Source organism: Melanerpes formicivorus, unplaced genomic scaffold (genome assembly GCF_026170545.1).
Source record: "Melanerpes formicivorus ecotype bairdi unplaced genomic scaffold, bMelFor1.0.p_v2 SCAF_1, whole genome shotgun sequence".
Lineage (NCBI taxonomy): Eukaryota > Metazoa > Chordata > Aves > Piciformes > Picidae > Melanerpes > Melanerpes formicivorus.
Genome location: NW_027142353.1, coordinates 53,342,791 through 53,369,676, shown reverse-complemented (window position 1 = coordinate 53,369,676; position 26,886 = coordinate 53,342,791). Strand labels below are relative to the sequence as shown.

Here is a 26,886-nt window from a genome sequence, read left to right as displayed (position 1 = left end):
TTAGCCATCCTTCAAATTTTGATACTAATATACTGTTTCCTTTGAAATTGCTCACTTCCTTCTGTAGATTAAGAATGCATCTCTCGTTAAAAATGTAACCATCTGTAGAGTAGCTGTTGAAATATTTAAGTGTTTCAACTTGCAGCAAGTTCTACCATGATGGAAACTTAACTTTATTTTGTAGCATAAACCAGTTGTATCACAGTGCATAGTGTTTTATGGTCATACAGTTGGTTTGTAAACAGTTTTTTAGGACACTACTTAATGTTACAATCCAGAAGCACTTTAACAATTACATATTCAGAAATGTCTGTTCACGTTTAATGAAGTTAATACACTAATCAGCAAGCAATTATTCCGCAACATTTATCTGAAAGTTCTGACCAAGAAAAGTCTAGACTTTGTGTAATTTTCCTATTTTTATAAAAATAAGTGATTGAAGAGACAAAGAGAAAAGCATATGGTTTTCCTATGACTTTGAGTTACTTATCTGTTAGTTGAAGGTCAGCACCTGACAGCGCACAGCTGTTGCTCAGAGAGACTGAAACAGGCAGACTGAAAAAGACAGACTGAACTGACTGAGATTCAAACTGAACTAAAGCTAAAAATGTAAAGTTCCATTCTGCCAATCTACCAATGAAATTCTTTTAGACCTATATTTGTTTTCATTTTGATACCAAAACATTCAGCCAGAGCATTCCAGTAACTGTCCCTTTCTTAAAGGCACAGCCTAAAACGCTCACAGACTTACATTAAAAGATCTTGTCTGTTTTGTTGGAACTATTCGCTTTCCAAGAGAAAAGAAAAAGTGCTGAGTTAATACACATAGCTCTTGAGATGTCATAAAGTAAATCATTGGAGTTAAACAACAGGTTACAAATATTCTGTTAATATCATTAGGATAACGAAGCTTCAAAATAATTTTCCCCAACTACTGATTAAAGTGTCATTGCTAAAATTACTTGCTTTTGTGGTTTGCTTAAAAAAAAACCCAAAGAAAAGAAGAGTAAATGTAGGAGGTATGTGACTACTGTGGAGACAAGACATGAGTGTCAAAACACTCCTACGCATTGCTGATGATGCATGTTGAGAATTCTGTGCACAATACCTCTTGATTGAAATAATCAAGCTAGTTTGTGTTTCTTACACCCTTTAAAAATAATAATTTAATATAACTTACACAGTTGTGTTAAAGAAGAGAAAGTACATCCCACTCTGAACTGACCATCAGTAAGCTTTGTACATACCCTCCTTTGCATTAATCTGAATATCTAGATATCTACATTGTTCTACTAGTAACACTAGGACTTTTCTGAAGGAGAATCCCTCTTAATGTGGAAAGTTGACTTGGCATTCTAAACTTGTAGAAGTGAGCATATTTAAGAACTGTGTATAATAGAATAGAATAATAAACCAGGTTGGAAGACACCTTCAAGACCATCATGTCCAACCCATCAACCGATCCAACCCACCTAAACAACTAACCCATGGCACCAAGCACCCCATCAAGTCTCCTCCTGAACACCTCCAATGATGGTGACTCTACCACCTCCCCAGGCAGCCCATTCCAATGGGCAATCACTCTCTCTGTGTAAAACTTCTTCCTAACATCCAACCTAAACCTCCCATGGTGCAGCCTGAAACTGTGTCTTCTTGTTTTGGTGCTGGCTGCCTGGGAGAAGAGACCAACATCTGCCTGTCTACAACCTCCCTTCAGGTAGTTGCAGAGAGCAATAAGGTCACCCCTGAGCCTCCTCTACTCCAGGCTAAGCAACCTCAGCTCCCTCAGTTTCTCCTCATAGGGCTTGTGTTCTAAGCCCCTCACCAACTTCGTTGCCCTTCTCTGGACATGCTCCAGCAAGTCAACATCCTTCCTAAACTGAGGGGCCCAGAACTGGACACAGTACTCGAGGTGTGGCCTAACCAGTGCAGTGTACAGGGACAGAATGACCTCTCTGCTCCTGCTGGCCACACTGTTCTTGATGCAGGCCAGGATGCCATTGGCCCTCTTGGCTGCCTGGGCACACTGCAGGCTCATGTTCAGCCTACCATCAACCAGTACCCCCAGGTCCCTCTCTGCCTGGCCGCTCTCCAGCCACTCTGACCCCAGCCTGTAGCACTGCATGGGGTTGTTGTGGCCAATGTGCAGAACCTGGCACTTGGATGTGTTAAATCTCATGCTGTTGGATTGTGCCCATCTGTCCAGCCTGTCGAGGTCCCTCTGCAGAGCCTCTCTACCCTCCAGCAGATCAGCTCCTGCCCCCAGCTTGATGTCGTCAGCAAATTTACTGATGATGGACTATTGAATTACCCAAACAAGTTTTTGGTAACTAAAAAGTGTATATCCTTGTTTTTTCCCACTGATGGACTTTGAGAAGCTGAGCTTCTGGAGTTCCAGTTGAGTTGTCTGTCTAACGTTGAGGGTGAAAATCATTTGATGAAACAATTTTAAATTTGAAAATCTCAGCATGAATGCCCAACAGACTTTATAACCAGGGAGGTTACCTATCTTTCAATATCAAGTAGATCTTTTGGAGGGTGGTTTTTAAATATAATAATTATGGGAAAATAGGTAATTTATCCCCTGAAATTATTAAAAGTAGCATTTTGTGTTTCACTTAGTGCTGTAGTTACTGGAGACTTAACTCTACTCGTTCATAGCTGTGCAGTTGCTTCTACTAAGATACACACACATAATTAGGTGAAGTCATAGCTTGGCAAACTCCCTTTGCTGCTCATGTAACTTATGTAAACATCTGCTGATATAGTCATTAATATTTTGTCTTTTTGCAGTTTAATAAACTCTCTTCAAGACACAGCATTAATCTTCATCTCCCCTTTCATTCCAGTTTTCTGTGTAGATCAGAAGTTTCCAAGTCCTTTCTGAACTAAGCAAAGATTTCTGGGAAAATGTATCTATTCAGTCTTGCTCTTAATATTTTACCTCTTGAGTCTTCCTATAGATGCAGCAACCCTTAAGTCTCACCTGCTCAGCACAGTATTGGTAGCAAAGGCTGTTTTTTCCAAATTGCTGTTTTAATTAATTTATGTATTACAAAGATTTGATCAAGAATCTTCTTGTCTGTCTTTAAGGAATGTCACTGTCAGCAGGATCTTCTCCTCTTCATTCCCCCAAAATAACTCCTCATACATCTCCTGCTCCTCGAAGAAGAAGTCATACTCCTAACCCAGCCAACTATATGGTGCCTACTAGTGCCTCTGCTTCTGTTGCTAATGCTGTGTCTCAGCCTCCATCTACTGGCCAGGTGATCCAGAAGGAAACAGTGGGTGGAACAACGTATTTCTACACTGATACAACTCCAGCACCTGTCACAGGAATGGTATGTTTGCCTTCAATACAGAAGTGTATGGAGTTTCCAAATGCTGAACTAATTGCTGCTGTGGAAATTCTTAACACTCTGAAACCTGTATTCTGTAAGACGATTTGGCCTTTTAATTGTTCTCCAAAATCACTGAAATTTAAGGACCAGAGAATTTTTTTTTACTGCTCTGTAGAGGTTTGGGTTGGGATTTATTTATTTTTTTCTTTTAATATAGCTGTAGAAAGACAGCATTTTATGTATGTCAGTGGATACATAAATAATGAGAGAACATCAAAAATGCAGATTGTGGGTTGTGTTTTGGGGTTTTTTGTGTGCTTGGAGGTGTTTTGGGGGGAGTGTTTGTTTCTTCTTTTCTAGTGGGTCAAATAATACACTTACAGTAGAGGGGGAAAAGACAGTTACAAAAATGTTAATATAACCTATGTTATATTAAATCCCCTTGAAGTCATTGTTAGTGAATACCACTCTGCTGTGTCTGACAGTCTATTTGCAACATGTACTGTGTGTGAAGAATTCATAGTTCAGTAGTTCAAACTAAAAGGATGACAAGACTGTTTTGCCTATCCTTAATGATAATAAACTTCTTAAATTTTGTTGCTCTTGTTTGTTTTTTTTCCTCCAGGTATTTCCAAACTACCACATTTACCATCCAGCTGCACCTCATGTTGCTTATATGCAGCCAAAAGCAAATGCACCTTCCTTCTTCATGGCAGATGAGCTCAGACAGGTAAAAAAATATAGAGAATTTAAAGGAAAATCTCATATCTTGGCAAAAACTAGAAAACTGCGAATAGTAGAAGAGAAATATCTGTTCAAAATCTGTGCAGCCCCTCTTCCCTGCAGAGAATTCAGAAAACTAAGTACGGTAGTGGATCAAGTACAAGAGACAGTGTGGGTGGGTTTCAACATGTGTGACTGCAATCTAATCTACATGTCATGATTTACTGTTCAGCTATATATTCTTACTTCTTACATCTTGCTTTGGTGTGCATGAGTTCATTCTTGTAGCATGCCTTTAAGCCATAATCCTATCCAGTTTTTAATTTTTTCACTGAAATGAAAGTATTTGCATGTATTACAGCCCCTCTTGGAGGCCTCTGTCAGTGCTAAGTCTAGCTAATATGTTTTCTGCAGTTGCTTCCTTCCAAGAATTTATGTATTTTGTCATTATTGTTTTCGAGCTCATGGTTTTCTCCTCAACCTGCCCCACCCTAGTCACTTTTGTCAGCTCCCTGTAACCAGTAACTGATACTTCAAAGACAATGTGCTGTTAACGTACCAAAAAAGATGAGCTGAATTGTGTTCAAAACAGGATTTCATTTATTCTTCAGGAACTGATCAACAGACACTTGATAACTATGGCCCAGATTGATCAGGCTGATGTTCCTGGTAAGTGTTTCTTACAAACTAAACTGTCATCATACTGTTCTGCAACTGTGCATGTTCAACAGTATTGACAACATCTTGCAAAAAATACCTCTTTTCAATTTTCTGTGAAGCCTTTAATGATCAGCCTTGGCTGTGGATAGCTAGATACAAATTAGTTCAGAAATACAACATTTTTTCTTGCTTTTATTCTTTCTCCTGTAATTTTCTTCCCATCTTAATGGATGGGCATACTTAAAATTGAGAAAGGAAAAATTATTAAGGCAATAAAGCCTCATCAAGAACAGTATTGTGTCAGTTTGTATGTGTTAGGTATTACAGTATCACTAAGGTTGGAAGAGACCTCAAGGATCATCGAGTCCAACCTGTCACCACAGACCTCATGACAAAAGGATGCATGTTTTCAAAAGATATATATAAACTGGCAAATAAGTTTGGTTTTAAAACGACTTGTCTGGTATATGAAGCTTTGTATAAGTTGTCAGGTGAGAGAAGCATGTACCATTCATTGTCATTTGGCTTTTGGAGAGTATACAGTTGACTGTTCAATTGGATTTAAACTTTGCCTTTTATTTTTTGGTTGCAGTATCCTTCTCAAGTGTGTGTTTTAATATGATGAAAATGCAATCTAGTTTACTAATCTAGATGAATCATAAATCCATTTCTTCTTGAAAGAGTAGTCTCTTAGTCTGATTTGTAAACTTTCAGTGCCTCACTCTGTTTTCTAAACCAGCACGTTAAAACATGCAAGATTCAGATTTGCTTTTTTTTTGTGATGAAAACTGTGGTATGATGGAAATTGGTGCTTATTTATGAATCTGTGCAGGAAACAAAACACCAAAAAAAGGTCATTCAGAAGGGTGAATTTTTAAGGCAAATGAGAAAAAGGTAGATGGGACTGTGCATCCGTTCTGTTGATTTTTACTTGGTACAGACATTTTTCCAAAGACAGTTATTTTTGCCACCAGGAATCTATATAATGGTCTTAAAGAAAACTGGTGATTTTTAACTTTACATGCACCTAAAAGATGGTGCAAAGAATTGATGTATTAATGACAGTAATTTAAATCTTCTACTGTAACAGCTTTCTCCAAGTCAACTGACACCTAATATGTTTCTTGGTATAAACTGATTTTAGCAGTTCCTGCGGAAGTGGACAGCTACCACAGTCTCTTTCCTTTGGAACCACTGCCACCACCCAATAGGATACAGAAAACAAGCAACTTTGGGTACATTACATCATGCTATAAAGCTGTAAATAGTAAAGATGATCTGCCCTATTGCCTTCGGAGGATACATGGTGAGAAACATTGAGGTGTCTCGGTAGAACTCTCATTCCTAAGCATGGCAGTCATATTTTAATATCTAGTTACTTTTCAGTAGTTTCAGAAGGAATGTTAAAAAATGATCCCCCAAGCAGTGACTTTTAAATACATTTCTTCTCTTCTAGGTTTTCGTCTTGTTAACACGAAGTGCATGGTACTGGTCGACATGTGGAAAAAAATTCAGCACTCAAATATAGTCACTTTGCGCGAAGTGTTTACCACAAAAGCATTTGGAGAACATTGTAAGCTTTCTGTGTTTGGTTTTTTTTTTCCCCAACTAATGTGCTGAGATTTCTTTTTTTCCCCTAAATATGCTTGAGTTAGTAATTGTCACATGTTTCTATTTTTAAGCTCTTGTGTTCGCATATGATTTTCATGCTGGAGGTGAGACTATGATGAGCAGACACTTCAACGACCCTAGTGCTGATGCTTATTTCACAAAACGAAAATGGGGTAAGAAAAACGCATTCCAATGCAGTGCTTCTGTAAACTATTTCCACTATTTAAGCATTAAATAGCTGCTCAAAAATAATCATTCAACAACTTCTTTTTGTTCTAGCGTATCAGTTCTGTCATATCACAAGCTGATCAAGATCAGACAACTACTTAGATATGAGGGGTCTTTTGTTTGTGATTATGTTTTTAAATGACAGAAAATTGTAACTAGTTAAGGTAAAAGTCTAACTGAACAATTTACTCTTCTGGTCACATTTGACTTTTGACTAATTTACAAAACCAATGTCAGTGTGCGAGGGAATTAGGTTTTGGACAGGGAAATGAGTTTGATCATGTTTAGGAGCCAAGAACTCTGGGGTCATAATTGTAGGTCTGTCATTGGGTGACACCTGACACTTAATGGAGATGTTTCCCAAACTGTTAAACACATATGCTGTGTCAGTTTGATATTTACTGATCAGCTGCCCTCAGCTGTTAGGTTGACATGGAAAACTTGTCTGTCTGGTAGATCAGAGAATAATGGGTTGGTTGTATATGAATACAATTCAAAGGCTGGTAGATCCCTCGTAGTAATTCTCACTGGCTTTGCACTGAGCTGGCTGGTGTAAGTGAGGCTGGAACTTGAGTTCCACCGCTGGTTTTGGTGGTAATATCTCAGACAAAGGAAACACTACTTTGATTCATGTAGTCTGTGGCAATTCAAAGAATGTAATTACAAACTCACTGTGCCTTATGTGAAACTAATTTGGTAAGATAAATCTGAAATGCCTTCTGTCAGGTTACTGACTATTATGTGCAGGAGGGCTAAGCTTATGAGTGTCTCCCCACTCATTGTTTTCAGTTTCCATGTAAATCAGTCCTTGTTATGTTTTTATACTTTTCTGGAATATTATAAAGGAATGATGTTTGCTCTAGGTAAAATACTAGAAGATACAATAAAATTCTTGGGGGCACACTCTTTTGCCATACTGAGAGAGAATTAAGCTTTGCTCCTAATAAAGAGCAGTCGTGTCTTGTTGACCTATTAAAGTCCTTTTGAAGGAAGATCCAGCAAATAAGATGTTGGGCTTTCAATGAAGTCTGTCAGAGCCTCTAAAAGGAACTAAGTGGCCATGAGATAAAACAGAGTCCTCAGGTTAACAGCTGTTTAGAAGAACCAGAGTGAGCAGTTGATTTTCACAGGGATATCACTCATGGGGGTCTCATAAGAATATGTGCTGGGAATTGTTTCTTAACTTGTTTATACTGAAGATAAATGATGCTCTATCAAAGTTTGCTGATAATTCCAAATTATTTGGAGTGTTAAAAACAAAGACTAATTGTGCTGTATTGCAGAAGGATCCTTACAAGACTGGGGACTCTTGGCAATAATAGAATCCTAGAATGGTTTTGGTTGGAAAAGACCTTTAGGATTGAGTCCAACCGTTGTCTAACTCTACCACATCTGGTGCTAAACCATTTCCCTTAGCACCATATCTATGCAGCTTTTAAGCACCTCCAGGGATGGAGATTCAACCATCTTGCTGGGGAGCCTATTCCACTGTAATCTACCAGGTGATGCAAAGTAAACCAAAGTGGTGGAGGAAAGCATAACTACAGCTTTAAAAGTAAAATGATGGCCTCTGTTGTGGCTCTTAGCACTCAATAACAGATCTGGTGCTATAGTTAAGTACATTAAAGAAAACCTTGTCCTCTTGCTGAATGCCAGTAAATATGAAATGAGTTACTCCAGATTATTAAGGAAAAAAAATAACCAATGAAACAGACTTAGTTGAGATGTGGGTGCATCATATACTCAGTATGTAGTTGGGGTCCTACTTACACATTTTGAAAGATCTAGAAGAGCAGCAAAGAAGTTGAGGAGAGATGACAGGGATGATCAAAGGTATGGAACAGCTTCTGTGTGAAGAACTGCAAAGTGGAATAGTGCTCTTCATGGTCAAAGATGAACAGGATCATGATGAGGTTAAAAATGACTGGAATGTGGTAGGTGTCTGAAAAATCATTAGGGATTAAAAAATTGCTATGCAACAATAATAAGAATTTTAGGCTGGAAGAAATAGCAAACTGAATGAAGCTAGCCAGGTAGCAAATTCAACACTTGTGTAAAAGTAGTTAAGCCACAGAACATTGTCAGATATTATTGTGGAAGGCTTCAAGGGGAAAGTGAGCTTGCTCATGAAGAAGAGAGATGTCAGCACTGCAAAAACATTCTGAGGAGCATTCAGAATTGCAAATTGTTAGAGGCTACTAGAACATGGTATTAGTTTACATTCATATGCTCAGGGATCCACTACAAACAACTGTTCTGATTTTAGTGTATGCGCCTTTGTAACAGGCTAGTGGGCTATCTGGATCGTTTATTTGACCTACTACAACTTCCTTCTGTGGGCAAGGATGGTTTCTGAAATTGGAAATACGACATCAATTTTTGTTTAGCTAATCCAGAGTGTTACTTCACTAAAATGAACTGTTGTGCCAGAATGTACAGAGATATAGAAGGAAAAAAATTCTCCTGCCTGTGGCACTTCTCATTATCTGCACTTCTAGTCTTTTTAATGGATAAATTAGGAAAGAAGCCACCTGAAATTCCCAAATTTTGCCAAATCTTTCTGCACATATTTCTTGGCCTTTCTATTTTTTGGTAACTGCTGCTTTCTTAGTCTAGTCCTCAGTAGAAGGAGCAATTTAAGAACGAAAAATAAGATTGCATACCTATAACTTGATTTCTGAGAATTACCTGCCTTCACGGATCCTTTCTCCATCCCCTCACAGAGTTTCTTGGCCGTCTGCCTGCCTAGAGGAGACTCCCAAGAGAAGCAGGGGAATGGATGGAAGTTGGGTACTCTGCAGCATGAGGCCCAGATTAGTACAGTTGCTTTTAAAGATTTTAGGAGGCACAACACTGTGAACCTGATCAGTGAACTCAGAGAATTTGATTTCAGGTATGCAACCTTATTTATGTTGAACACTCCAGTTGGCAAGATGCGACTTTGACAGTTAAAAGATGAGGATTATGCTTTACATAGCTGTCTTGCATGTCACTGGTGTCAGTGTGGTCAGTCTTGAGTTTTTCTTTTTGCCGTGTTATTTACAGACTTCTGTTACTTCTGAATGTTACAAAATGTATTGCTTGTGTTCTTTTATGCAATGAAATAGCCTCTTCAAGTGCTACAGTGTGAGAATCCAGTGTTCTATTTGACTGAATTTGCACAAGTTTTAGAATCAAGAGGCTGACTTAATTCTTACTCAGAGCACATTTATTATAGAAGTTCCTTTTGTTCAGTTCTCCTTCATGTTTCCTCAATACAGTTCTTTAATAGCAATGTAAAGTCTGTTCTGGAATTTTCTTCCACTTTTCTGGTATTTTGTAACTGCAGATTTTAGCCCGTTAGCACCTTTATCTCTAGAGAAATTGTTCTCTATAAACTAGCAAGTTAACCCAAAACTACTGAAATCTTGTTCTTAGCAGTCCAGTAATTTAATGGAAAACCACATTCTGAATGTGTTTACATTAAAATTGTCATCTAAAAATTCCTGGTGAGTTGACAAATAACTACCCACTGCTACCAGTAAGGTTCTTTGTTTTCCTTTGTCCTGGTGAGTTTTTGTGGTTGACAGAGATAAGCATGCCTTCGATGTGTCCTTTAGTCTGTTTATTAAAAAGGCTCTGAGTAGTTAAATGTTGGTGAACATACTTATTAATAGTAGTTTTCAGCACCACGGATTCTGCTTTTCAGCAAACAAATACTTTATATTGAGGATAAGCAAGTCTCCTGGACCTTGTTTTCCTAATAGCAATACGGAATGCACAAAGATGAACTTCACTACTGACTTGGAGTTTTGCATCCCCACTTTCTAAACATGAAGTACCCCTTCCATTGAAAAAGAAGTTAAATGTGTAGTTAGGCTGTGGTGAGGAGAAAGAATAGAGGAATATTGGAAGTATGCGCCTAATAATTATCCTAAAATACCTTTGTCCAGAGCTGTGACTTTTTCAGCGTAAGTTCACGCTTCCAGTATCTTCAGATTTTTTACAAAAGGTAGTGCTGCCACTGGTAGCTCAGAACCTTTGTGTATGTTGAAAAATGGGGAATGTAAAACCAAAGTCCAGGTGTCTCTGGAGAAGGAGGAAAAAAGAGCTGCTGCATTTGTCTTGCTTTCAATCCTTTAAACTGTGGAACACCAAGCAAACACTGAACAATTCACAGTTCTCAGTGTAAAAGTCTGAGAGGTTTGATTTAAAGAGCAGCTTAATCTTTCATTTGGCTTCTAATACTCTTTTTATAACTGTCTGAGCACTGCTGCTTGTTTAGCATGCTTTCTGACAGCATTCCTGATGATGAAGCAGGTTGTACTGCCAGTGGTCCCAGCTCCTCCTTCCCACCCCCAGACTGTCTCTGGCTTTTTCCTTACTCTGAAGTATTCAACTTAAGGCATTTTTTTAACAAACAGCAACAACAACATGTGTACACTTCTGATTTGATTGAGAACATCATATAAATACAAAATATAAATAAAGGGGCTGATAATTTTTATGCTTTCCACTGTGCTCAGCACTGCTTGGAAAGCTTTCACCTGTATTGTTTTAGCTGAAGGGCAAGCTTTTGGGTCTCATTGTTGGAGCGCTGATCAAATGCCATCTGTGGCAGGCCTGATGGGCCGCATGGGACAGATTTTGTAGTTGGTCTTTGCATCCTATTGAACTGCTTTTAATCTTCCTTGTTTTGAATAGATAGATACATAAGAGGGCATTTTAAAACTGATTCTTCTGGTGTTTCAGCTTGTAGCTTTAGTGTATGGGAACATGGGGTGCAGCCAGTCTGAAGCAGCAGCCTAGATTTAGTGGTAACCTCAAGCAAGTCTTTCCAGTAGTAAAATGTTGTGCTTGATTGAGATTTTGTGATAGAGGAGGAGAAGCTGTATTGAAATCTGATCTTTCAGCTTTCCAACATATGTTGAATATTCTCTTGGTTACATTGCTTTTATCTGGAAATCAAAGGGCAAGTGTGGTTTTTTAGCTATGTACAGGAAAGTAACTCCCAAGTTTTGGCTCTTCTCACTTTTGGGATACTTTAGCAACAGTTCTGTCCTGACCATATGTATGTCATACAGATGTAACTTTTCCCTTAGAGTGTCCATACGCATTCCTGTCAAATATGTCATGCACATTGCTGTTTATCAATTATAAAATATATTCTATAGCAAGAAGTAACTAGAGAAAGAGCCTTGACTAATAAAAGAGATTATATCTTCTTAATTTTATAACATAATTTTTATTAGGCTGAAGAGAGAATCGTGAGGGGGAAAAAGTTTGCTACGTGAGACTTGTGGTATGCTGATTTGTGGGAAGTGATTTGCATAATGATTCATCAGGGGGCCAGAAAAACACAAAGAACACTTCATTATATTCAGCCATCAGTAGACATACCAGGCTTATTGCTATTCAAAGGAGTTAGTGTCTTGATCTTTATAATCTAAACCAAAGCACCTTAAGCCTGAAAAATTGACTAAGGCTTAAAAAAGACCCAACCCAACCAAAACAAAAAAACCCAAAAGCTTGGAAATTACAGCTGAGAACATTCCCAGCCCATAACCTCCAAATCAGTAAATTTTTTGAGTAAAAATTTTTCAGTTATATCCTTCATCTTTATTTTTTCCTCACATATATTTCTGTGTTTATGCATACACATCCAAGCATGCACATGAATGCATATTTATTTGGAGTAAATGCACAGATTTTGATAGATTTCTGTAGACAGAGAGGAAAAAGCCACTGAAAAACTCAAAACAAATGTTTGGAGGAGAGGAGTTCAGTCAGCTTATGATTCAATTGGATGCTTACAGGATTTTACTGAATACTGATGATATTACTGTTTTCTACTTGATAGTGTCTTACTCTGGATATATTTTCTTACTAAAAGTAATATTTGTTATCTATAGCTTTTTTTATCTTTTTTCATCTCTGGCTCAGTAGAATAGAATAGAATTTAACCAGGTTGGAAGAGACCTTTGAGATAGAGTCCAGCCTAACATCCAACATTATCTAATCAACTAAACCATGGCACCAAGCACCCCATCCAGTCTCTTCCTAAACACTTCCAGTGATGGTGACTCCACCACCTCCCTAGGCAGCCCATTCCAATGGTCAGTCACGCTTTCTGTGAAGAATTTCTTCCTAACATCCAGCCTAAACCTCCCCTGGTGCAGCTTGAGACTGTGTATTAGAAACTGTTCACAATACAGAATTTGAGTGTGTGTTTGTGAAGAATTAGTTCTACTTTTGAAAGGAGGACTGCAGATCCATTTAGAAGGGGATGTGATGCATTATGTGGATATGGTCCGTTGAACACGGGGGCATGCAGTAATGACTTGTTAAGGAGCTGGCTGACAGCAGGGACCTACACCAAGTTGTGTTCAGTGATGTTTAGTCACTAGATCTTCCAGCCTTGATTTGCCCATGTAATCTGAAAGTAGCTTGTGATTGTTTGGGTTTTTTTTTTTCCTTAGCAGTTGACAGAGAACATTTAATTTGTAAGTCTCTCTACAGTAAAGGAGATAAAATGAGACCAGTTGCAGCTGTTGTGGTACATGTTCATTGTTTCAAAATACTGATATCTTTACTCCTGCATATTTTGCTGTCCCTCCTGCTTTCAGCAGTTTCTAACTAGTGCTCTCTTAGTTTATTTATCTTAAACTTTTAAAATCAACATGGTTTTCCTGAATTTGAGAGTGAAAATAATGAGTTGCCAGCATTTGAAAATGCAGTGTCCTTCCAAAAAAGCCCCAAACTAAACCAAAAAATCCAAAGAAATCCCAACAGATCCACCCCAAACCAACCAGGAAAGCACAACAGATGTCTTTGACTTCTATGACTTTGATGAAAGAAATACAAAAGTTAATATAAGTACAATTCAAAGTGTTTTAAATTTCAATTTTGTGCAGGAGCCTTCTATTGATGCTTACACTGTTTTCTTCTTAGGTCAGCATGATGGACCTCTACCACGGCAGCATGCTGGATTGCTTCCGGAGTCTTTGATATGGGCATATATTGTGCAGCTCAGCTCTGCATTACGAACCATTCATACAGCGGGACTGGCGTGTCGAGTTATGGATCCAACAAAGATTCTTGTAACAGGCAAAACAAGGTGATGAAAGCATCCATTCTCACTGTGGTCTGTATTCATGGTGACTGTGCACCTGTTACAGAAATAGCAGAGTCTCACTAGGGTGTTCTGTTATTTTTAACTGTCATGAGACAATGTGCTAAAAGTTGTGCTTTTAAGAAAGTTATTGTAGAACATATTTTGGGGAGATTTATGCATTATCTTTAAAGTGTTGTTCAGATCCACTACAAATAAATTAGAAATCCCTTGGTACATTTGTGTACTCAAGACTGTCTGTTGCATTTCATCAGATAGTATTTTCTGCTTCATAGCAATTTGCTGAATACTGATGACTTCTTTGTCCTATCAAAGCACTCAATGAATGCTAGAGGAAAAAAATGAGTAACCATAAAAATTCAATGACACTTCTTCCTTTTCTCTCCTTTTCCCCTGAAGGTTACGAGTTAATTGTGTTGGAGTCTTCGACGTTTTGACATTTGACAACAGTCAAAATAATCCACTGGCATTAATGGCTCAGTTTCAGGTAAGACAACAGCATCATAGTTAGACTGGTTATTTGGTAGGGGAGCTGCTGAAAACTAGTGTGATTCTTTTTGGAAGACAAGTATTTTACTTGAACTGTAGTCCAGTGTATCTGTCTCTAAATGACTGTTTTTTTTCATTCCTGATTTGATCTTGATTCTGGCAGATATTATTCAGACTTGCTTGTATTTTAGAAATGTGAATGCTCATTTTGCTAGCTTCTGCTTACAAAGTTTTGTCAAACACACCAAACAGGTTGAACTATTGATGTTTATCAAACTGAAGTCAGAAGTAGTTGGAAATAAGTTGGGTTTTTTCTTCTCCTTCAGAAATTCTTACATACAGTGTTAGAGATCAAAAAATGATGGTTCACTACCAGATTTTGCTGACTACCTACTCAGAGGAGTACAAAATCTTTTAAAGAATTGCACTTAAAGCCTTCTCCTCACTCCTAAAAGATTCTAGAATATCTTTATTTTAGGCTCCTAGTTTTTCTGTGCTCTCCTGGCATTCTCTGAAGTGCAGATTCTATATAATGCCTGAATGAAGAATCTCTTCAGCCTTACCAAAAACTGTCACAGCCATCTGGAGCATCACTCTGTATGGAACTGCCTCTTCCCCTAGCTTCAGCAGTCATCACATACCCTGTCCATACTGGGAGCAAAAGGCTACAGTAGGGAGTTGGATTTAATTAATTTTCATTAATTGAGCTTATTCACTGTGAGAACTGCACATTCAGAGTCTCGGTAATAAATTAAATGTTTCAACTTTGGCCAGGCAAAAACTAGTTTATTGGAGACCATGCCCTAGAACACAGTAAATTTGGGGTTGTTCTTTTCAATGATAGAGTAAAGTGGTTTTCGGTGTACTTTGCATAGTACCTCAATGGATTTTTCTCCCTGCCCCAGCTACATATCAATAGACTTTTGGTAATCATTTAGTGGAAAACAGCAGAGAAGTTAGAAATACGTGCAAGTAAGGGATTCTGTGCCTAAAAATGTAATGAGGTTGGTTGTTTTTTTAAAATCTAAATACTTCTTCAAATTTATTTTAATTGCAGCTGCGAAAGAGATCCTCCTGAGATATTAAGACATTCAAGTAATTTTAAAGCAAAATGTTTAATGTACTTGGAGTTACAAATCTAAAAATACTCGCAGGTAAACGAATATGTGAAAAGCATTTGCCACCATAGCAGCCCAAGCCTTGGCAACTAACTTGCTTGGTAATGCCTAGTTTTGTTTAGGGGGGATGTTTTTTGCATGTTTTATACATTGTTAATATCCAAATTATTCAGGTAACACTGCTAAACCAGGTAGTCTTGTAGAAGATGTGAACTGGAGTTTAGACAAATACAACACTGCTTTCTGTTTTTGTCACTTCCTCTAGAAGGGCTAGGCTTTCACTATCTATTTTGTTCCTTTAGAGATTCTGGACTGAATTTATTCCTTGAAATTCAGGGGTCATTTATCATCATTTACCTTTGTTTGCCCTAGCCAGATAAAATTACAAAATAACAGCTGCTGCTTGTCCTTTTTCCTCTCGATCCATGACCCAGTTCCTGAATTCCTCTGGGACTCCTGTGACTGTTAAAAATGTAGGTTATCTCTTGGTTTACTGCCCAGCTAATATGCATTTCCTTGTTTCTGTCTTCAGCGGAGGAAGATGTTTTTGTTAGTATTTGTCACTTTCTGGCTATTTCCCCTTGTTGGTATAGATAGGAAAGAATTTGGCCAGAACAGCTATGTAAAAGGAATGCAATTGTTCTTTAGAATTTGTGTTAAACACATTCATTTTGATTGTCATTTAAGAGTTAAATGAAGGCAACAGTAAGGGAAACTAAGTAGTAGTAAATTAAATGTGAATGCCCACATGCATTAAAAACAAGGTGATAAACCTATATAAGTACCATTGCATCACTTCCTGCCTCCCAGTTCTTCAGTCTCCTGTCAGTCAGTTACAAAATACAAATGGGAAAACTGTAAATGGTGATGCAGGAAACAGTAAAAAGGTTTAATAAATGTTTCTGGTTTTAGAATGAGTCTTCTCCATATGAAATTAAGACACATGTTTTATTGATTTAAGAAGGGCTGTAAGATTACCTTTGCTTGAAGTAAATAATTTTAATTTAGCAAACCAAAACAACTTTCATATGCATATCCACAAATCTAAACAAACTAGCCAAAGGGGCATCTGAAGTATTAGTATTGGCTTTTAAAACAACAAATAGCAAAGCAAATTAGGAACATGGAGGGACTTCTAAGGGCAATTCCAAAACGTAAAGGGTAAATGAATCCACAAAACTGTAGAGTAGATGAGCTGATAATGATTCAAGTAAAGCAGTGAAAAATGATAAACACAAAAATAATGTCACTTTCAGAGTTCATGGAAAATGAATCTTGTCAAAAATAACTTCTGATTAGTGTACATGTCTGTCTGAAAAGCTAAGTGTATATAATGCTTAGATCTCCAGTGCCTTTGGCATGGTAGCACATACTCTTAATATTAAAAAAAGATATGGAGAAGGGAAAGGGTACCTGTCCAATAAAGTTTTAGATTGCCCAATCACATATTGAAATTCATTTGATAATAGGGAGACATTAGTAAAGAGGACTGTTTCAGAGTTTATCTCCTAGTGGCTGGGTCTCAGTCTAATGCTATTTAACACTTCTGTCAGTGAACTAGATGTTGATAATATCTTTCCCTAGTAAAGCTTTCAGGAGATAAAATCGTAGATTGGTGCAGGTTACAGCTATAAAGAGAACTGCTAATTAAGTGGTCATTAGTTGCATGCAAGGTACGTTTTTGAACAAAAGGCAGCATGTACTTAAGTAGGTGTAAAGCTTTTCCTTGAATCTGAGACAGCTTAGTATGACTTAATAGGCACTGGTGATAGTTACCATAGCAAAAGTCTTCTGGCAGGTCTGTGGCAAAAGGAACTGGTGCGATCCGTAGGAATGTGCAAAGCCTGCTATGGAGTATAAACAGGGAAATGATTGTACCCAATGCTGATCTGTACCGTGCACTACAGGAACACAGTATTTATATCTGATATCCCTACTCCAAGGAAGTCTAGTAGTTCCTATGTGCCTTCCTAGAAGCAGGAAAAGCCAAACCTGTTGTTTCTAGAGCGGAGGTTAGGGCTTAATAGACATACGTGAATTGCTTTCTTAGTGAAAGGATGGTGTCCCCTGCTTCTGGGAAGTTGTGTACCCTGGCTGCATGGATGGAATTGGTCAGTGTATGGTAGTTTTGTGCTTCCTAAAATAGGAATCTGATTTTCATAAGTCCTGATCACTTCCAACTTGAGATATTCTGTGGCTCCCCTATCACACAGGAAAATTACTGTCTGTATTTGTGCATTTCGAAAACTTCAAATTTGGGACATTGTAGTAACATTTTCTTTCAGGGGTTCAGCTGTCATTGAAGCATTTCCAGAGAGAATTCAGCTTATTCTGAATCTGAATTGTCTTGCAGAATTACAGATACCTTAAATTATTAGAGTCTTAACTGAATCACTTGAAGTTTTAAGTTACTCAAATGAGTGGGATGAATCCAAGCCACTGACTGTAATTTGATGTGTGTGTATGTTTGAAGCTGTATTAATGTGTTGTGTCCTCTGCCAGTTCTTCTGTTAGATGTCATTTGCAAAACAAACAAAAGTCAAGGTTGAGTCTAATGCTCCCAAAAGCTTGAATTTAGACTTTTCCTGACTGATGTTAATGTGAGACTTTCACAACCATTTTTAAAATCTAATACAATCTGCATTATGAAAATGCCTGTGTAAAGGAAGCCTACATTTCCCTAGGGTCTTGTCTGAAGTTTTAGATTTTCAGTGTCTCAGGGTTGTGTTGAGAGAGGATTTATATAGGATACATCCTTAGGAATTACTAAAAATTGGAAAGTACTAAATATAAGGTAGGGGGGTTCTGGAAAACAAAGGAAAGATGATGGATAATACAAATACATATTTCCTCTAAGCCCTGTAGAGAAAAGGTTCTAGGTGACATGTCAACTACAGCGATCCCGCATCAGCAAGTTTCCTCTGTTTAGTGCTGTGGCAGTGTCCTTTGGTACTCAGATTGACTACTTGGTAGTGAAAGTGAGTGAGTCCCACCAAAAAGGAGTGTTGTTGCTCTGGTTCATCTCTTTATTAAATACAAAAGAATGCTGATACTCAGGAATTCCTGGCTCCTTGGGAAACTGAATCTAGCAAATGCCAGGCCATCTCTTTCTCTACCACTTTATCCTTATTTCAGTCACATTTTCTGTCTTCATTATCTACAAAGGAACTGTGATCCTTCTGCAGTGTTGTATATTCATTTTTAAAGTGATAGAGAAACAACAGAACATTGAGATACTTGGAAAGGTTTTCATTGCTGTCCCACAAGACCTGGTAGGTGTGGCTGCAGAGAAAGTATGGCTCAGCTACTGCAGCCAGAGGTTACCCCCTCTGGGTGGAAGAACTGTGAGGAGCTGTGGCATATTCACCATCATGGCACTTCTCTGAAGCTGCCAAATAGTAATCAGAACTTTGAATATTGTGGTGCTGCCAAGTTTTTGGCTTTTCTTATAGAAGTGACAGAGGGTGTATGCCTTTTATGGCTGTGTTCTCTGCTAAACAGCAAAGCGTTGCTCTAGGCTGTAGAGCTGATTTACTCAACAATTAGTAGCTTTCACTTTTACTTGTGCAAAAACATTTCTGAGGAAAAAAATCTCAGGAAAATAGTAAATTTGTATTTCTAGTTGACCTCTAAGTTCAGTTTGAAGGGGGCATCCAGCTTGGAAAGCTGCAGATGTTTGAAATTTGGCCAAGTTGCGTGTAGCTGAAAGCCTTTCCATGGAAAAAATCAGGCAGTCTTTGGTACAACTATCATTGTCTGCTACCAAACTAGACTCCTGTTTTTAGGGATGGGCTTTAAAATCTGGTATAGCTTTTCAAAATGATTTCTGGTGATGGTATTAAAATTGGCAGGATTCTCTGTTGTGGCAAAGCAACATGTATGCAGCATGAATCTTTTAAGAGCAATTCTACTTTTAAGGAAAGTGTATAGTAATGCTAGGTAGTTCTTCATAAAATGAGATACTGCTCAACTTGTGAGCCATGCAGGCCTGTTCCTGTCTAGTTGTTTTAAGCAGTTCATGTCTTTTCATAGTGGCCATCAGAGATTAAAACCTTTGAACTCTGTGTTAAAACAGAAACATGATTTGCTGGAATCCAGCGTGAATTCCAGTGTGTGTTTCACATTGGATGGCCAGTGTGAAAAGATACAAGTCCAGTAAATGCTGTTCCTGTTTTAACAAATAATCCTTGATGGGAATTTCTGCATCTCATATTGAGAAGACTTGCTCTATTTGCCACCAACTCCTTGACTCATCAGGAGTGAGCAGGTGGGTGGTTAGGAGAAACTCTTTGTAGAGCTTCTGATCACAACACAAGATTTCTTTCTGATGCTGTTCTTGAGATAAAAGTAGGTAAATATTGAGCACTCAGACAGTTATATTGCCTAGAAATTGACTATAACTACTGTAACTTGGACAGTCATTGAACTCATTTGAATCATAATTGAATATCTTTGAATAGCACTTAATTGTATTACTCAAATTCTTCTAAGGTTATTGAAGAACTGTCTATTTTTAAACAACATCTGGTACCACAGGTAGTATTTATCTATACTAAAAATCTTTTATCTGTTTGTTTTCCCTATTAGCAAGCAGATTTGATCTCCCTGGGGAAAGTTGTGTTGGCTTTGGCTTGCAATTCTTTGTCAGGAATTCAGAGAGAGAATTTGCAGAAGGCAATGGAACTGGTGACAATCAACTATTCCTCTGATCTGAAGAATCTGATTTTGTAAGTTTGCTTAATAAATCTTTTAAAGACAATTAACTTTTTTTGTAACATACAAATTAAAATGTCAAATGATACTTTTAGAATCAAATAAGACTGTTACTGAGTTGTCTGTACAGTCAATGCATTTTCAAACACTGTAATTTATTATTTGTTTTTATGATACGTGTTTTTATTCTGTATCTTATGAAATCAATATCCTGCCTTTTCTAATTGCTCTTAAAGCTCCCAATAAGAATTAGGAGCTTAAAGAAAACAAGCATTTTAAATTACCTTCAATACTGGGCTTCATTACATGTTATCTCCCATAGCAATATGCTAGTCTTATCTTAGAGTTTCAGAAGGCATTGAGATACAAGCACGTTGCCTTTTTGACCGAAGGGCTGAGTGCTTATTTTTCTTGGCTGCATGTTATTTTGGGTTGTTCTTGAATACAGCCAGCCTTTCTCTTGCAGTCTAAGAGGTGGAACAAGACATCTCATGCCATTGTCTCATTGGAAAATCAGTTGCATTACAGTTTCAGTTTTCTTGTCTTTTCTTGAGTATGTTCTGGGTGTTTGAGTTTGAACTATACAGTTCTCCTATCCAGTATCAGTAACTTACTGGATGTATACGTGTGAGTTTAATGTTCATTAAATAGACATCAGGATAGTTCTAAAATCATAACAGAATGCTCTCTGTGACATTTGCAGCATGCTTAAGTGAGCTTTTTTGGGGGTGGGGATATTTTGGCAGGTATCTGCTGACTGACCAAAACAGGCTTCGCAGTGTAAATGATATCATGCCAATGATTGGTGCACGATTCTATACTCAGTTGGATGCTGCTCAGATGCGAAATGATGTTATAGAGGAAGACCTTGCAAAGGTAAGTCATTTTAGTAAACCCTACAGAAAGACCTATAGTCAGGGAAATGGAAAGGGAATGTTTTCTACAGTGAGCCAATCATGTTCCTTTTGCTTATTTAGCAATCTAAATCTGCCTGCAGACTTGATAACTTTGAGCTTGTGGATGTGTTCACTCCATAGAAGCCCCCGATCATAGGATATTCTAATATGACTGAGAAACCTTACAGAAGGATTTCATGATGCTATAGAGGTGTGAGATAGGATATTACGTTTTGAAGAATTTAATCAGGTCCCATGACTCCTTGCCATTATGTGCCTTCCCTGGGGATCTGACCTAGTTGCTTTAATTTCTCCACCACTGGCTGGTTGGGTAACACTTTTTCCCTCCTTAGTGAAAGATAGTGAAATCTATCAGAAGCAAAGAGCTGTAGGAAGTGTCTACTTCACATACAGAGCCCTGGATGATGGGAGCCCTTTCCATTGGGCTGATGTTTAAGATCATTTCTTAAGGTGGCCTGATGAGCTGGGCCATTGGAGAATATGGATATTATCATGAGAGAAACTGCTTTATCTGTCATAGAAGGGCTCAGAATTTATACTTTAAGACTTAAACTCTAGATTTTTGGAAAAACTTGTTTCAAAATTATATTTGAAATCAATTTTATTTTGAATGTTAGTCCGATATTGTTGCTAAAGATGTACTAATAATGGCCTGCAAAGCATTTCTGAAAACAAATCTGATTGCTCCTTCTAATTTTTTACCTGAAATAAGGCATTATACCATATGCTTCTACAAGTCTTTGTAACTGTTGCCAAGATTATTAACATATTCTTATTTAACATATTATATCTTACCGTACCTCTTAAGTGTAGACTGGCAAGAGACTAGACTTATTCTTCCTCAAAGAAATAGGCTGCCTGATCCAGTTCCTGCTGGGACAGCAAGGTGGTGTTAGTTTTTCAATCCCCTCGTTACAATTTGAATATGAAGTTCTGAAATGAGCGTTGGGCTGCAGAAACACAATAAAATGCATTCCATTTCTTTCTGGGGAAAAAACATGCTGTCTTATTTGAATCAATAGATCATTGTAATTAATAGTGTTTTATTGGCATAACTTAGTATTTTTGTAGTTGTATATGTAGTACTTATGACTTGTTTTGCAAATAAGTGTTTTAATTTGGTTTCAAAAACTTCAATAACCTCTTTCTTGTTTTCTAGGAGGTGCAGAATGGAAGGTTGTTCAGGCTTCTAGCAAAACTGGGAACAATCAATGAAAGGCCAGAGTAAGAAGTACTTTTTTTCATGGTGTGTAGAGTATGTAAAACCCAGTTTGCAGTGCAAGATTTCTTCACTTGAGATTTAAGCTGAACATTTTCCTCCTATTTTGCTCCTGAAGGAATGACTATTTGAGAAGCCTTGAGAAAAACCAAAAAAAGCAACTTGGACCAAAATTTTAAGTAAAAGAGAAGAGAAGGCTATAAATAGAAATTCCAAAGTCTGGTCTCTTAACAGTCTGTGAGTGACAGCAGTCTTTGAGGAAATTCCTAGCTTGCTTTATCCTGTAGCAAAGGATGTAGATATTGGTCTTAAGCCAGTTAATTTTTAGCTTATTTTTTATCAGCTACTACATGAAAATGAGATGTGCATGGACAGGTGCACTTTGTGCTGGGTTAGGAACTGGCTGGAGGGCCAAGCCCAAAGAGTGGTGGTGAATCGTGCCACGTCCAGCTGGCAGCCTGTCACTAGTGGTGTCCCCCAGGGATCAGTGCTGGGCCCCATCCTCTTCAATATCTTTATTGATGAGCTGGATGAGGGGATTGAGTCCATCATCAGTAAATTTGCAGATGACACCAAGCTGGGGGCAGGTGTTGATCTGCTGGAGGGCAGGAGAGTTCTGCAGAGGAGCTATGCCAGGCTGGACAGATGGGCAGAGTCCAATGGCATTAGTTTTAACACATCCAAGTGCTGGGTTCTACACATTGGCCACAACAACCCCATGCAGTGCTACAGGCTGGGGTCAGAGTGGCTGGAGAGCGGCCAGGCAGAAAGGGACCTGGGGGTGCTGGTAGATAGTAGACAGAACATGAGCAGCAGTGTGCCCAGGTGGCCAAGAAGGCAAATGGCATCCTGGCCTGTATCAGGAATGGTGTGGCCAGCAGGAGCAGGGAGGTCATTCTGCCCCTGTACTCAGCACAGATTAGGCCACACCTTGAGTACTGTGTCCAGTTCTGGGCCCCTCAGTTTAGGAAGGATGTTGACTTGCTGGAATGTGTCCAGGGAAGGGCAACAAAGCTGGGGAGGGATTTGGAGCACAAGCCCTATGAGGAGAGGCTGAGGGAGCTGGTGTTACTTAGCCTAGAGAAGAGGAGGCTCAGAGGAGACCTTATTGCCATCTACAACTACCTGAAGGGAGGTTGTAGCCAGGTGGGGGTTGGTCTCTTCTCCCAGGCAACCAGCACCAGAACAGGAGGATACAGTCTCAAGCTGCACCAGGGGAGGTTTAGGCTGGAGGTTAGGGAGAAGTTCTTCACAGAAAGAGTGATTGGCCATTGGAATGGGCTGCCCAGGGAGGTGGTGGAGTCACCATCACTGGAGGTGTTTTAAGAAGAGACTGGTTGGGGTGCTTGGTGCCATGGTTTAGTTGATTAGATGGTGTTGGGTGATAGGTTGGACTTGATGGTCTTGAAGGTATTTTCCAACCTGGTCTGGTCTATTCTATTCTATTCTATTCTATTCTATTCTATTCTATTCTATTCTATTCTATTCTATTCTATTCTATTCTATTCTATTCTATTCTATTCTATTCTATTCTCTTTTTCATCTTTTTGAATAGACTTGCAGTTGTTTGTAATGTTGGCTTGTAACATTTACACATGAATATTGTTGAATACAACTCTTGCTTTCTTCTATTACTTTTCTATGGCACTTGTTAAATATTAGTTTTGAGTACTACAGCAGCTGAGAAACATTGAATGTGTTATCTGTGGCAGGGAGGAGACTGTAATTTAATTGCAAACTATAATACCTTAGCAGAGCAGTAAGATTACTGTTAAAGAGTCCTGTATACATCTGAATTTGGATTTTTTTGGGTTGGTTTGGGTTTTTTATTTGTTTTATTTTTTTTTTTTGGTGGGGGGATGTCTGTTTGTTTGTTTCTGTTTTGTTTTAATTTTCTGGGATTTAATATGAGCCTTTGTTTTACACCAGGTTTCAGAAGGACCCAACGTGGTCAGAAACTGGAGACAGGTATTTACTAAAGCTCTTTCGAGATCACCTTTTCCATCAGGTGACAGAAGCGGGTACTCCTTGGATTGACCTCAGTCACATTATCTCATGTCTTAACAAGGTACACTGTACTTGGGTTAGCTTTTACAAATTTGAGTTAACTTTCTTTAAAATAATACTCTCCTTTAACCTGCCAATGCCCACTTGCTTTAATGTTGATTCTATTCATGGTTGTTTTCCCCCTGATTGGGCTGAAAAATACAAACACTAAGCTAACACTCAAACATTTATGGATATTTTTAACTTAGTAGCTTAATATTACAACTTGGAATTCAATAATATAGCATGAGATACAGTATTAACTTACCCTAGAATGCATTGAATAGTGTGGATGAGCAATGCTGGTCCCTTTATGCTACTCTGGTCTTTCAACACAGCATAAAGGATCCATAAAACCCCCTTAATGGCGGGGAGGTTTCTATTGATAATAGTTATCAGAGAGGATGTTCATTAAGGCAGGAGGATCTATTTCCTAAACCATGCTAACTCTCCAGAGTAGGAGTCAGGAGGGAAACTGCAATAGCAAACTGCAAAATCCTTACTATCTAGGACAATGCTAGAAAATTTCTGTGACTTAATGTTGCATCCACTTCTGACAGCTTTCCCTAGCCTCTCCATCCTCCAAGGTTGGAGTCAACAAAGCTATTTATAGCTTGCAAGAGCTGCACCACTAGCAAAGTTTTAACGGTCATGATTAATAGCAGGAGGTATGTGAGATCCTCAGTAGTTGTAGAACTTGTTTTGCTGGATGAATTATACTACATGAGCTGATTTTTTTTTTAATTTAGTTTTTTCATTAGCAGATCAGCTTTCAACTTACATTACATTGTTTAGCCAAAGGTCAATAAGTCATAGGAGCTGAAAGTTGCTACTACATTACTTAGTCCTTTTGTTGTTGTTATTGGGTTATTTGTGTTTTTCCTTTCCTGGTTTTGGTTGGTTTGTTTGTAGCTGCTTGATCATTCCATTCATTTTATAGAGAATGTTGATACAGATACTGACAGCATCCAGTTTTAGTGGCTATTGTCTTTTTTCCCTAGGATTAAGGTAGCCAACTTTCTCTTCCCCCCCAAAATTTAACATGTTCAGGTTTTTTGACATGTAATAACTGAATTAACTGTAGTTAAATCTTTTTCTGAAGGCCTAATCTCCTATCAGACCACTGCTGTGTATTTCTTTTAACCTCCTTTTTATCTTGTTGGTGTCTGTAATCACTTTAAAAAGGACATTAAAGGGATTGAGGCTAAATCAAAAAGAAAGCATGTTGATATTCAAATAGGCAGTGAAATGCCATCATGATTTGAAAACAGTGACCTGTACAGTACTGTAGCAAGAGGGGACAGTCCCGAATTCATAGGTCAGGTAAGAGATGGTGTCAAAGAATGCCTTGTTCTGTAAATGTTCATGGCTTAACTTTTTAAATGGAGACTCTTCTCTTCTGTGGTTGTGGGCTCAGCACACACAAAATGTACAGCTTACAGAACTTTACTTTGGAAATACACTCTTAAAAACATTTCTGAAACTATAGTGTGCAGTAGTAGAAGTGATTATTTGGGCTTTCCTGAGGCAGTTCAAAAATATTGCTTTAGAATGAAAATTACTCTGTGCTTTAAATAAAAACCCAAACGTTTTTCAATTTGATGTTTTGGGGGTCTTTTCAGTTGAGACACTGTTTTATGCCTCCATATAAGGAGAAAAAGGCAGCCATAAACATTGATGTTTCTAGTTATCATTGAGACTTTCTTAATACAGATCTTCCATATGTTCAGTATGGTAATTCACTGATTTTTGAGCAATGGATAATATATCACAAATACCTCAATTGTGATAATATTTTGTAATGGGTGTTGGAAGACACTGGTGGTTTTATCCTACCCTCCAAGAATCAAAAGTTAGTTGGCTTGCTTTTGTCCTTCTGAAGCTCTTTACAAAGCAGGAACTTTAAATTAAGGAGTTTCCAGCTTTTAAGGTCATGCTCAGGACATTATTTTAGAAGACAAATAGAAGAAATTCCTAAGTTGCTATGCTGCTCCAGATAGCAGCTAGTAGAACATCCCTGCAAATTTAATTCTCTTCTGCTATTCAGTACAACATTCTAACACATCTATTTAATCCTGCTTGGGTTGTATTTCCAAAGATGGTCTAAATAGTGTCATATCCCACTTGTTTGTGTCACACCTTCTGTATTGGACCAAGAACATTTGTAGTGTCAAGTATTTGGAAACATCACTCTATCGACTAAAACAGAGCTCCACCAGTGGTGCATTTTAACGGTCTAACAATTCTCCATTGACCATTTCTTGCAAAGTGAGGAGAATGTAAGATGTAGCTTTGGAAGACTAAATCACCATGTAAAGTAGGATGTTCCTCTTCTCCAAACTGGGATTTAGTGGTACGTTTCTGAAGTCCATAGTGTAACATACAGGTTGTTTAAACACTGAAGTCAGAATAAAGCAAATGTGGAAGAGGCTTTAACCCCAAATTATCTGTTTGCTAATGATTATATTAACTAGGTAATATTTTTTGAAGTAGGGGTTCAGATGTGTCATCCACCTTAGGACCTAGTTTGTTTCCAAAACCATGAGGTTTGATTTTTTTTCTAACCAGTTTTCAGACTACCTGAGACAGATTATCTTATTTTACATCGGGCAAGAAGTACTTTACCTACCCTACATGAAGGTTTGTAGATTGTATGTGCAGATGCAATGTCAAACGTGATTGCGTGAGCTGTATGGAAGTTTTGCTAGGA

General features: G+C 38.1%; 1 protein-coding gene across 3 annotated transcripts in view; it reads left to right on the top strand.

Moving 5' to 3' along the window:
- PAN3 (poly(A) specific ribonuclease subunit PAN3) overlaps positions 1-26,886 on the top strand; it is an 80,762-nt gene that overhangs the window by 50,540 nt on the left and 3,336 nt on the right. For 2 of the 3 annotated variants that reach the window (XM_068143450.1, XM_068143431.1), the window contains 12 exons: positions 3,094-3,341; positions 3,967-4,071; positions 4,676-4,733; positions 5,869-6,030; positions 6,181-6,297; positions 6,407-6,508; positions 13,494-13,659; positions 14,074-14,161; positions 19,869-20,008; positions 20,741-20,870; positions 22,071-22,135; positions 24,060-24,198. In XM_068143450.1, coding sequence (XP_067999551.1) covers positions 3,094-3,341; positions 3,967-4,071; positions 4,676-4,733; positions 5,869-6,030; positions 6,181-6,297; positions 6,407-6,508; positions 13,494-13,659; positions 14,074-14,161; positions 19,869-20,008; positions 20,741-20,870; positions 22,071-22,135; positions 24,060-24,198 — 1,520 coding nt within the window. The remainder of the gene's footprint in view (positions 1-3,093; positions 3,342-3,966; positions 4,072-4,675; positions 4,734-5,868; positions 6,031-6,180; positions 6,298-6,406; positions 6,509-13,493; positions 13,660-14,073; positions 14,162-19,868; positions 20,009-20,740; positions 20,871-22,070; positions 22,136-24,059; positions 24,199-26,886) is intronic. The other variant, XM_068143440.1, reaches the window with a different exon arrangement.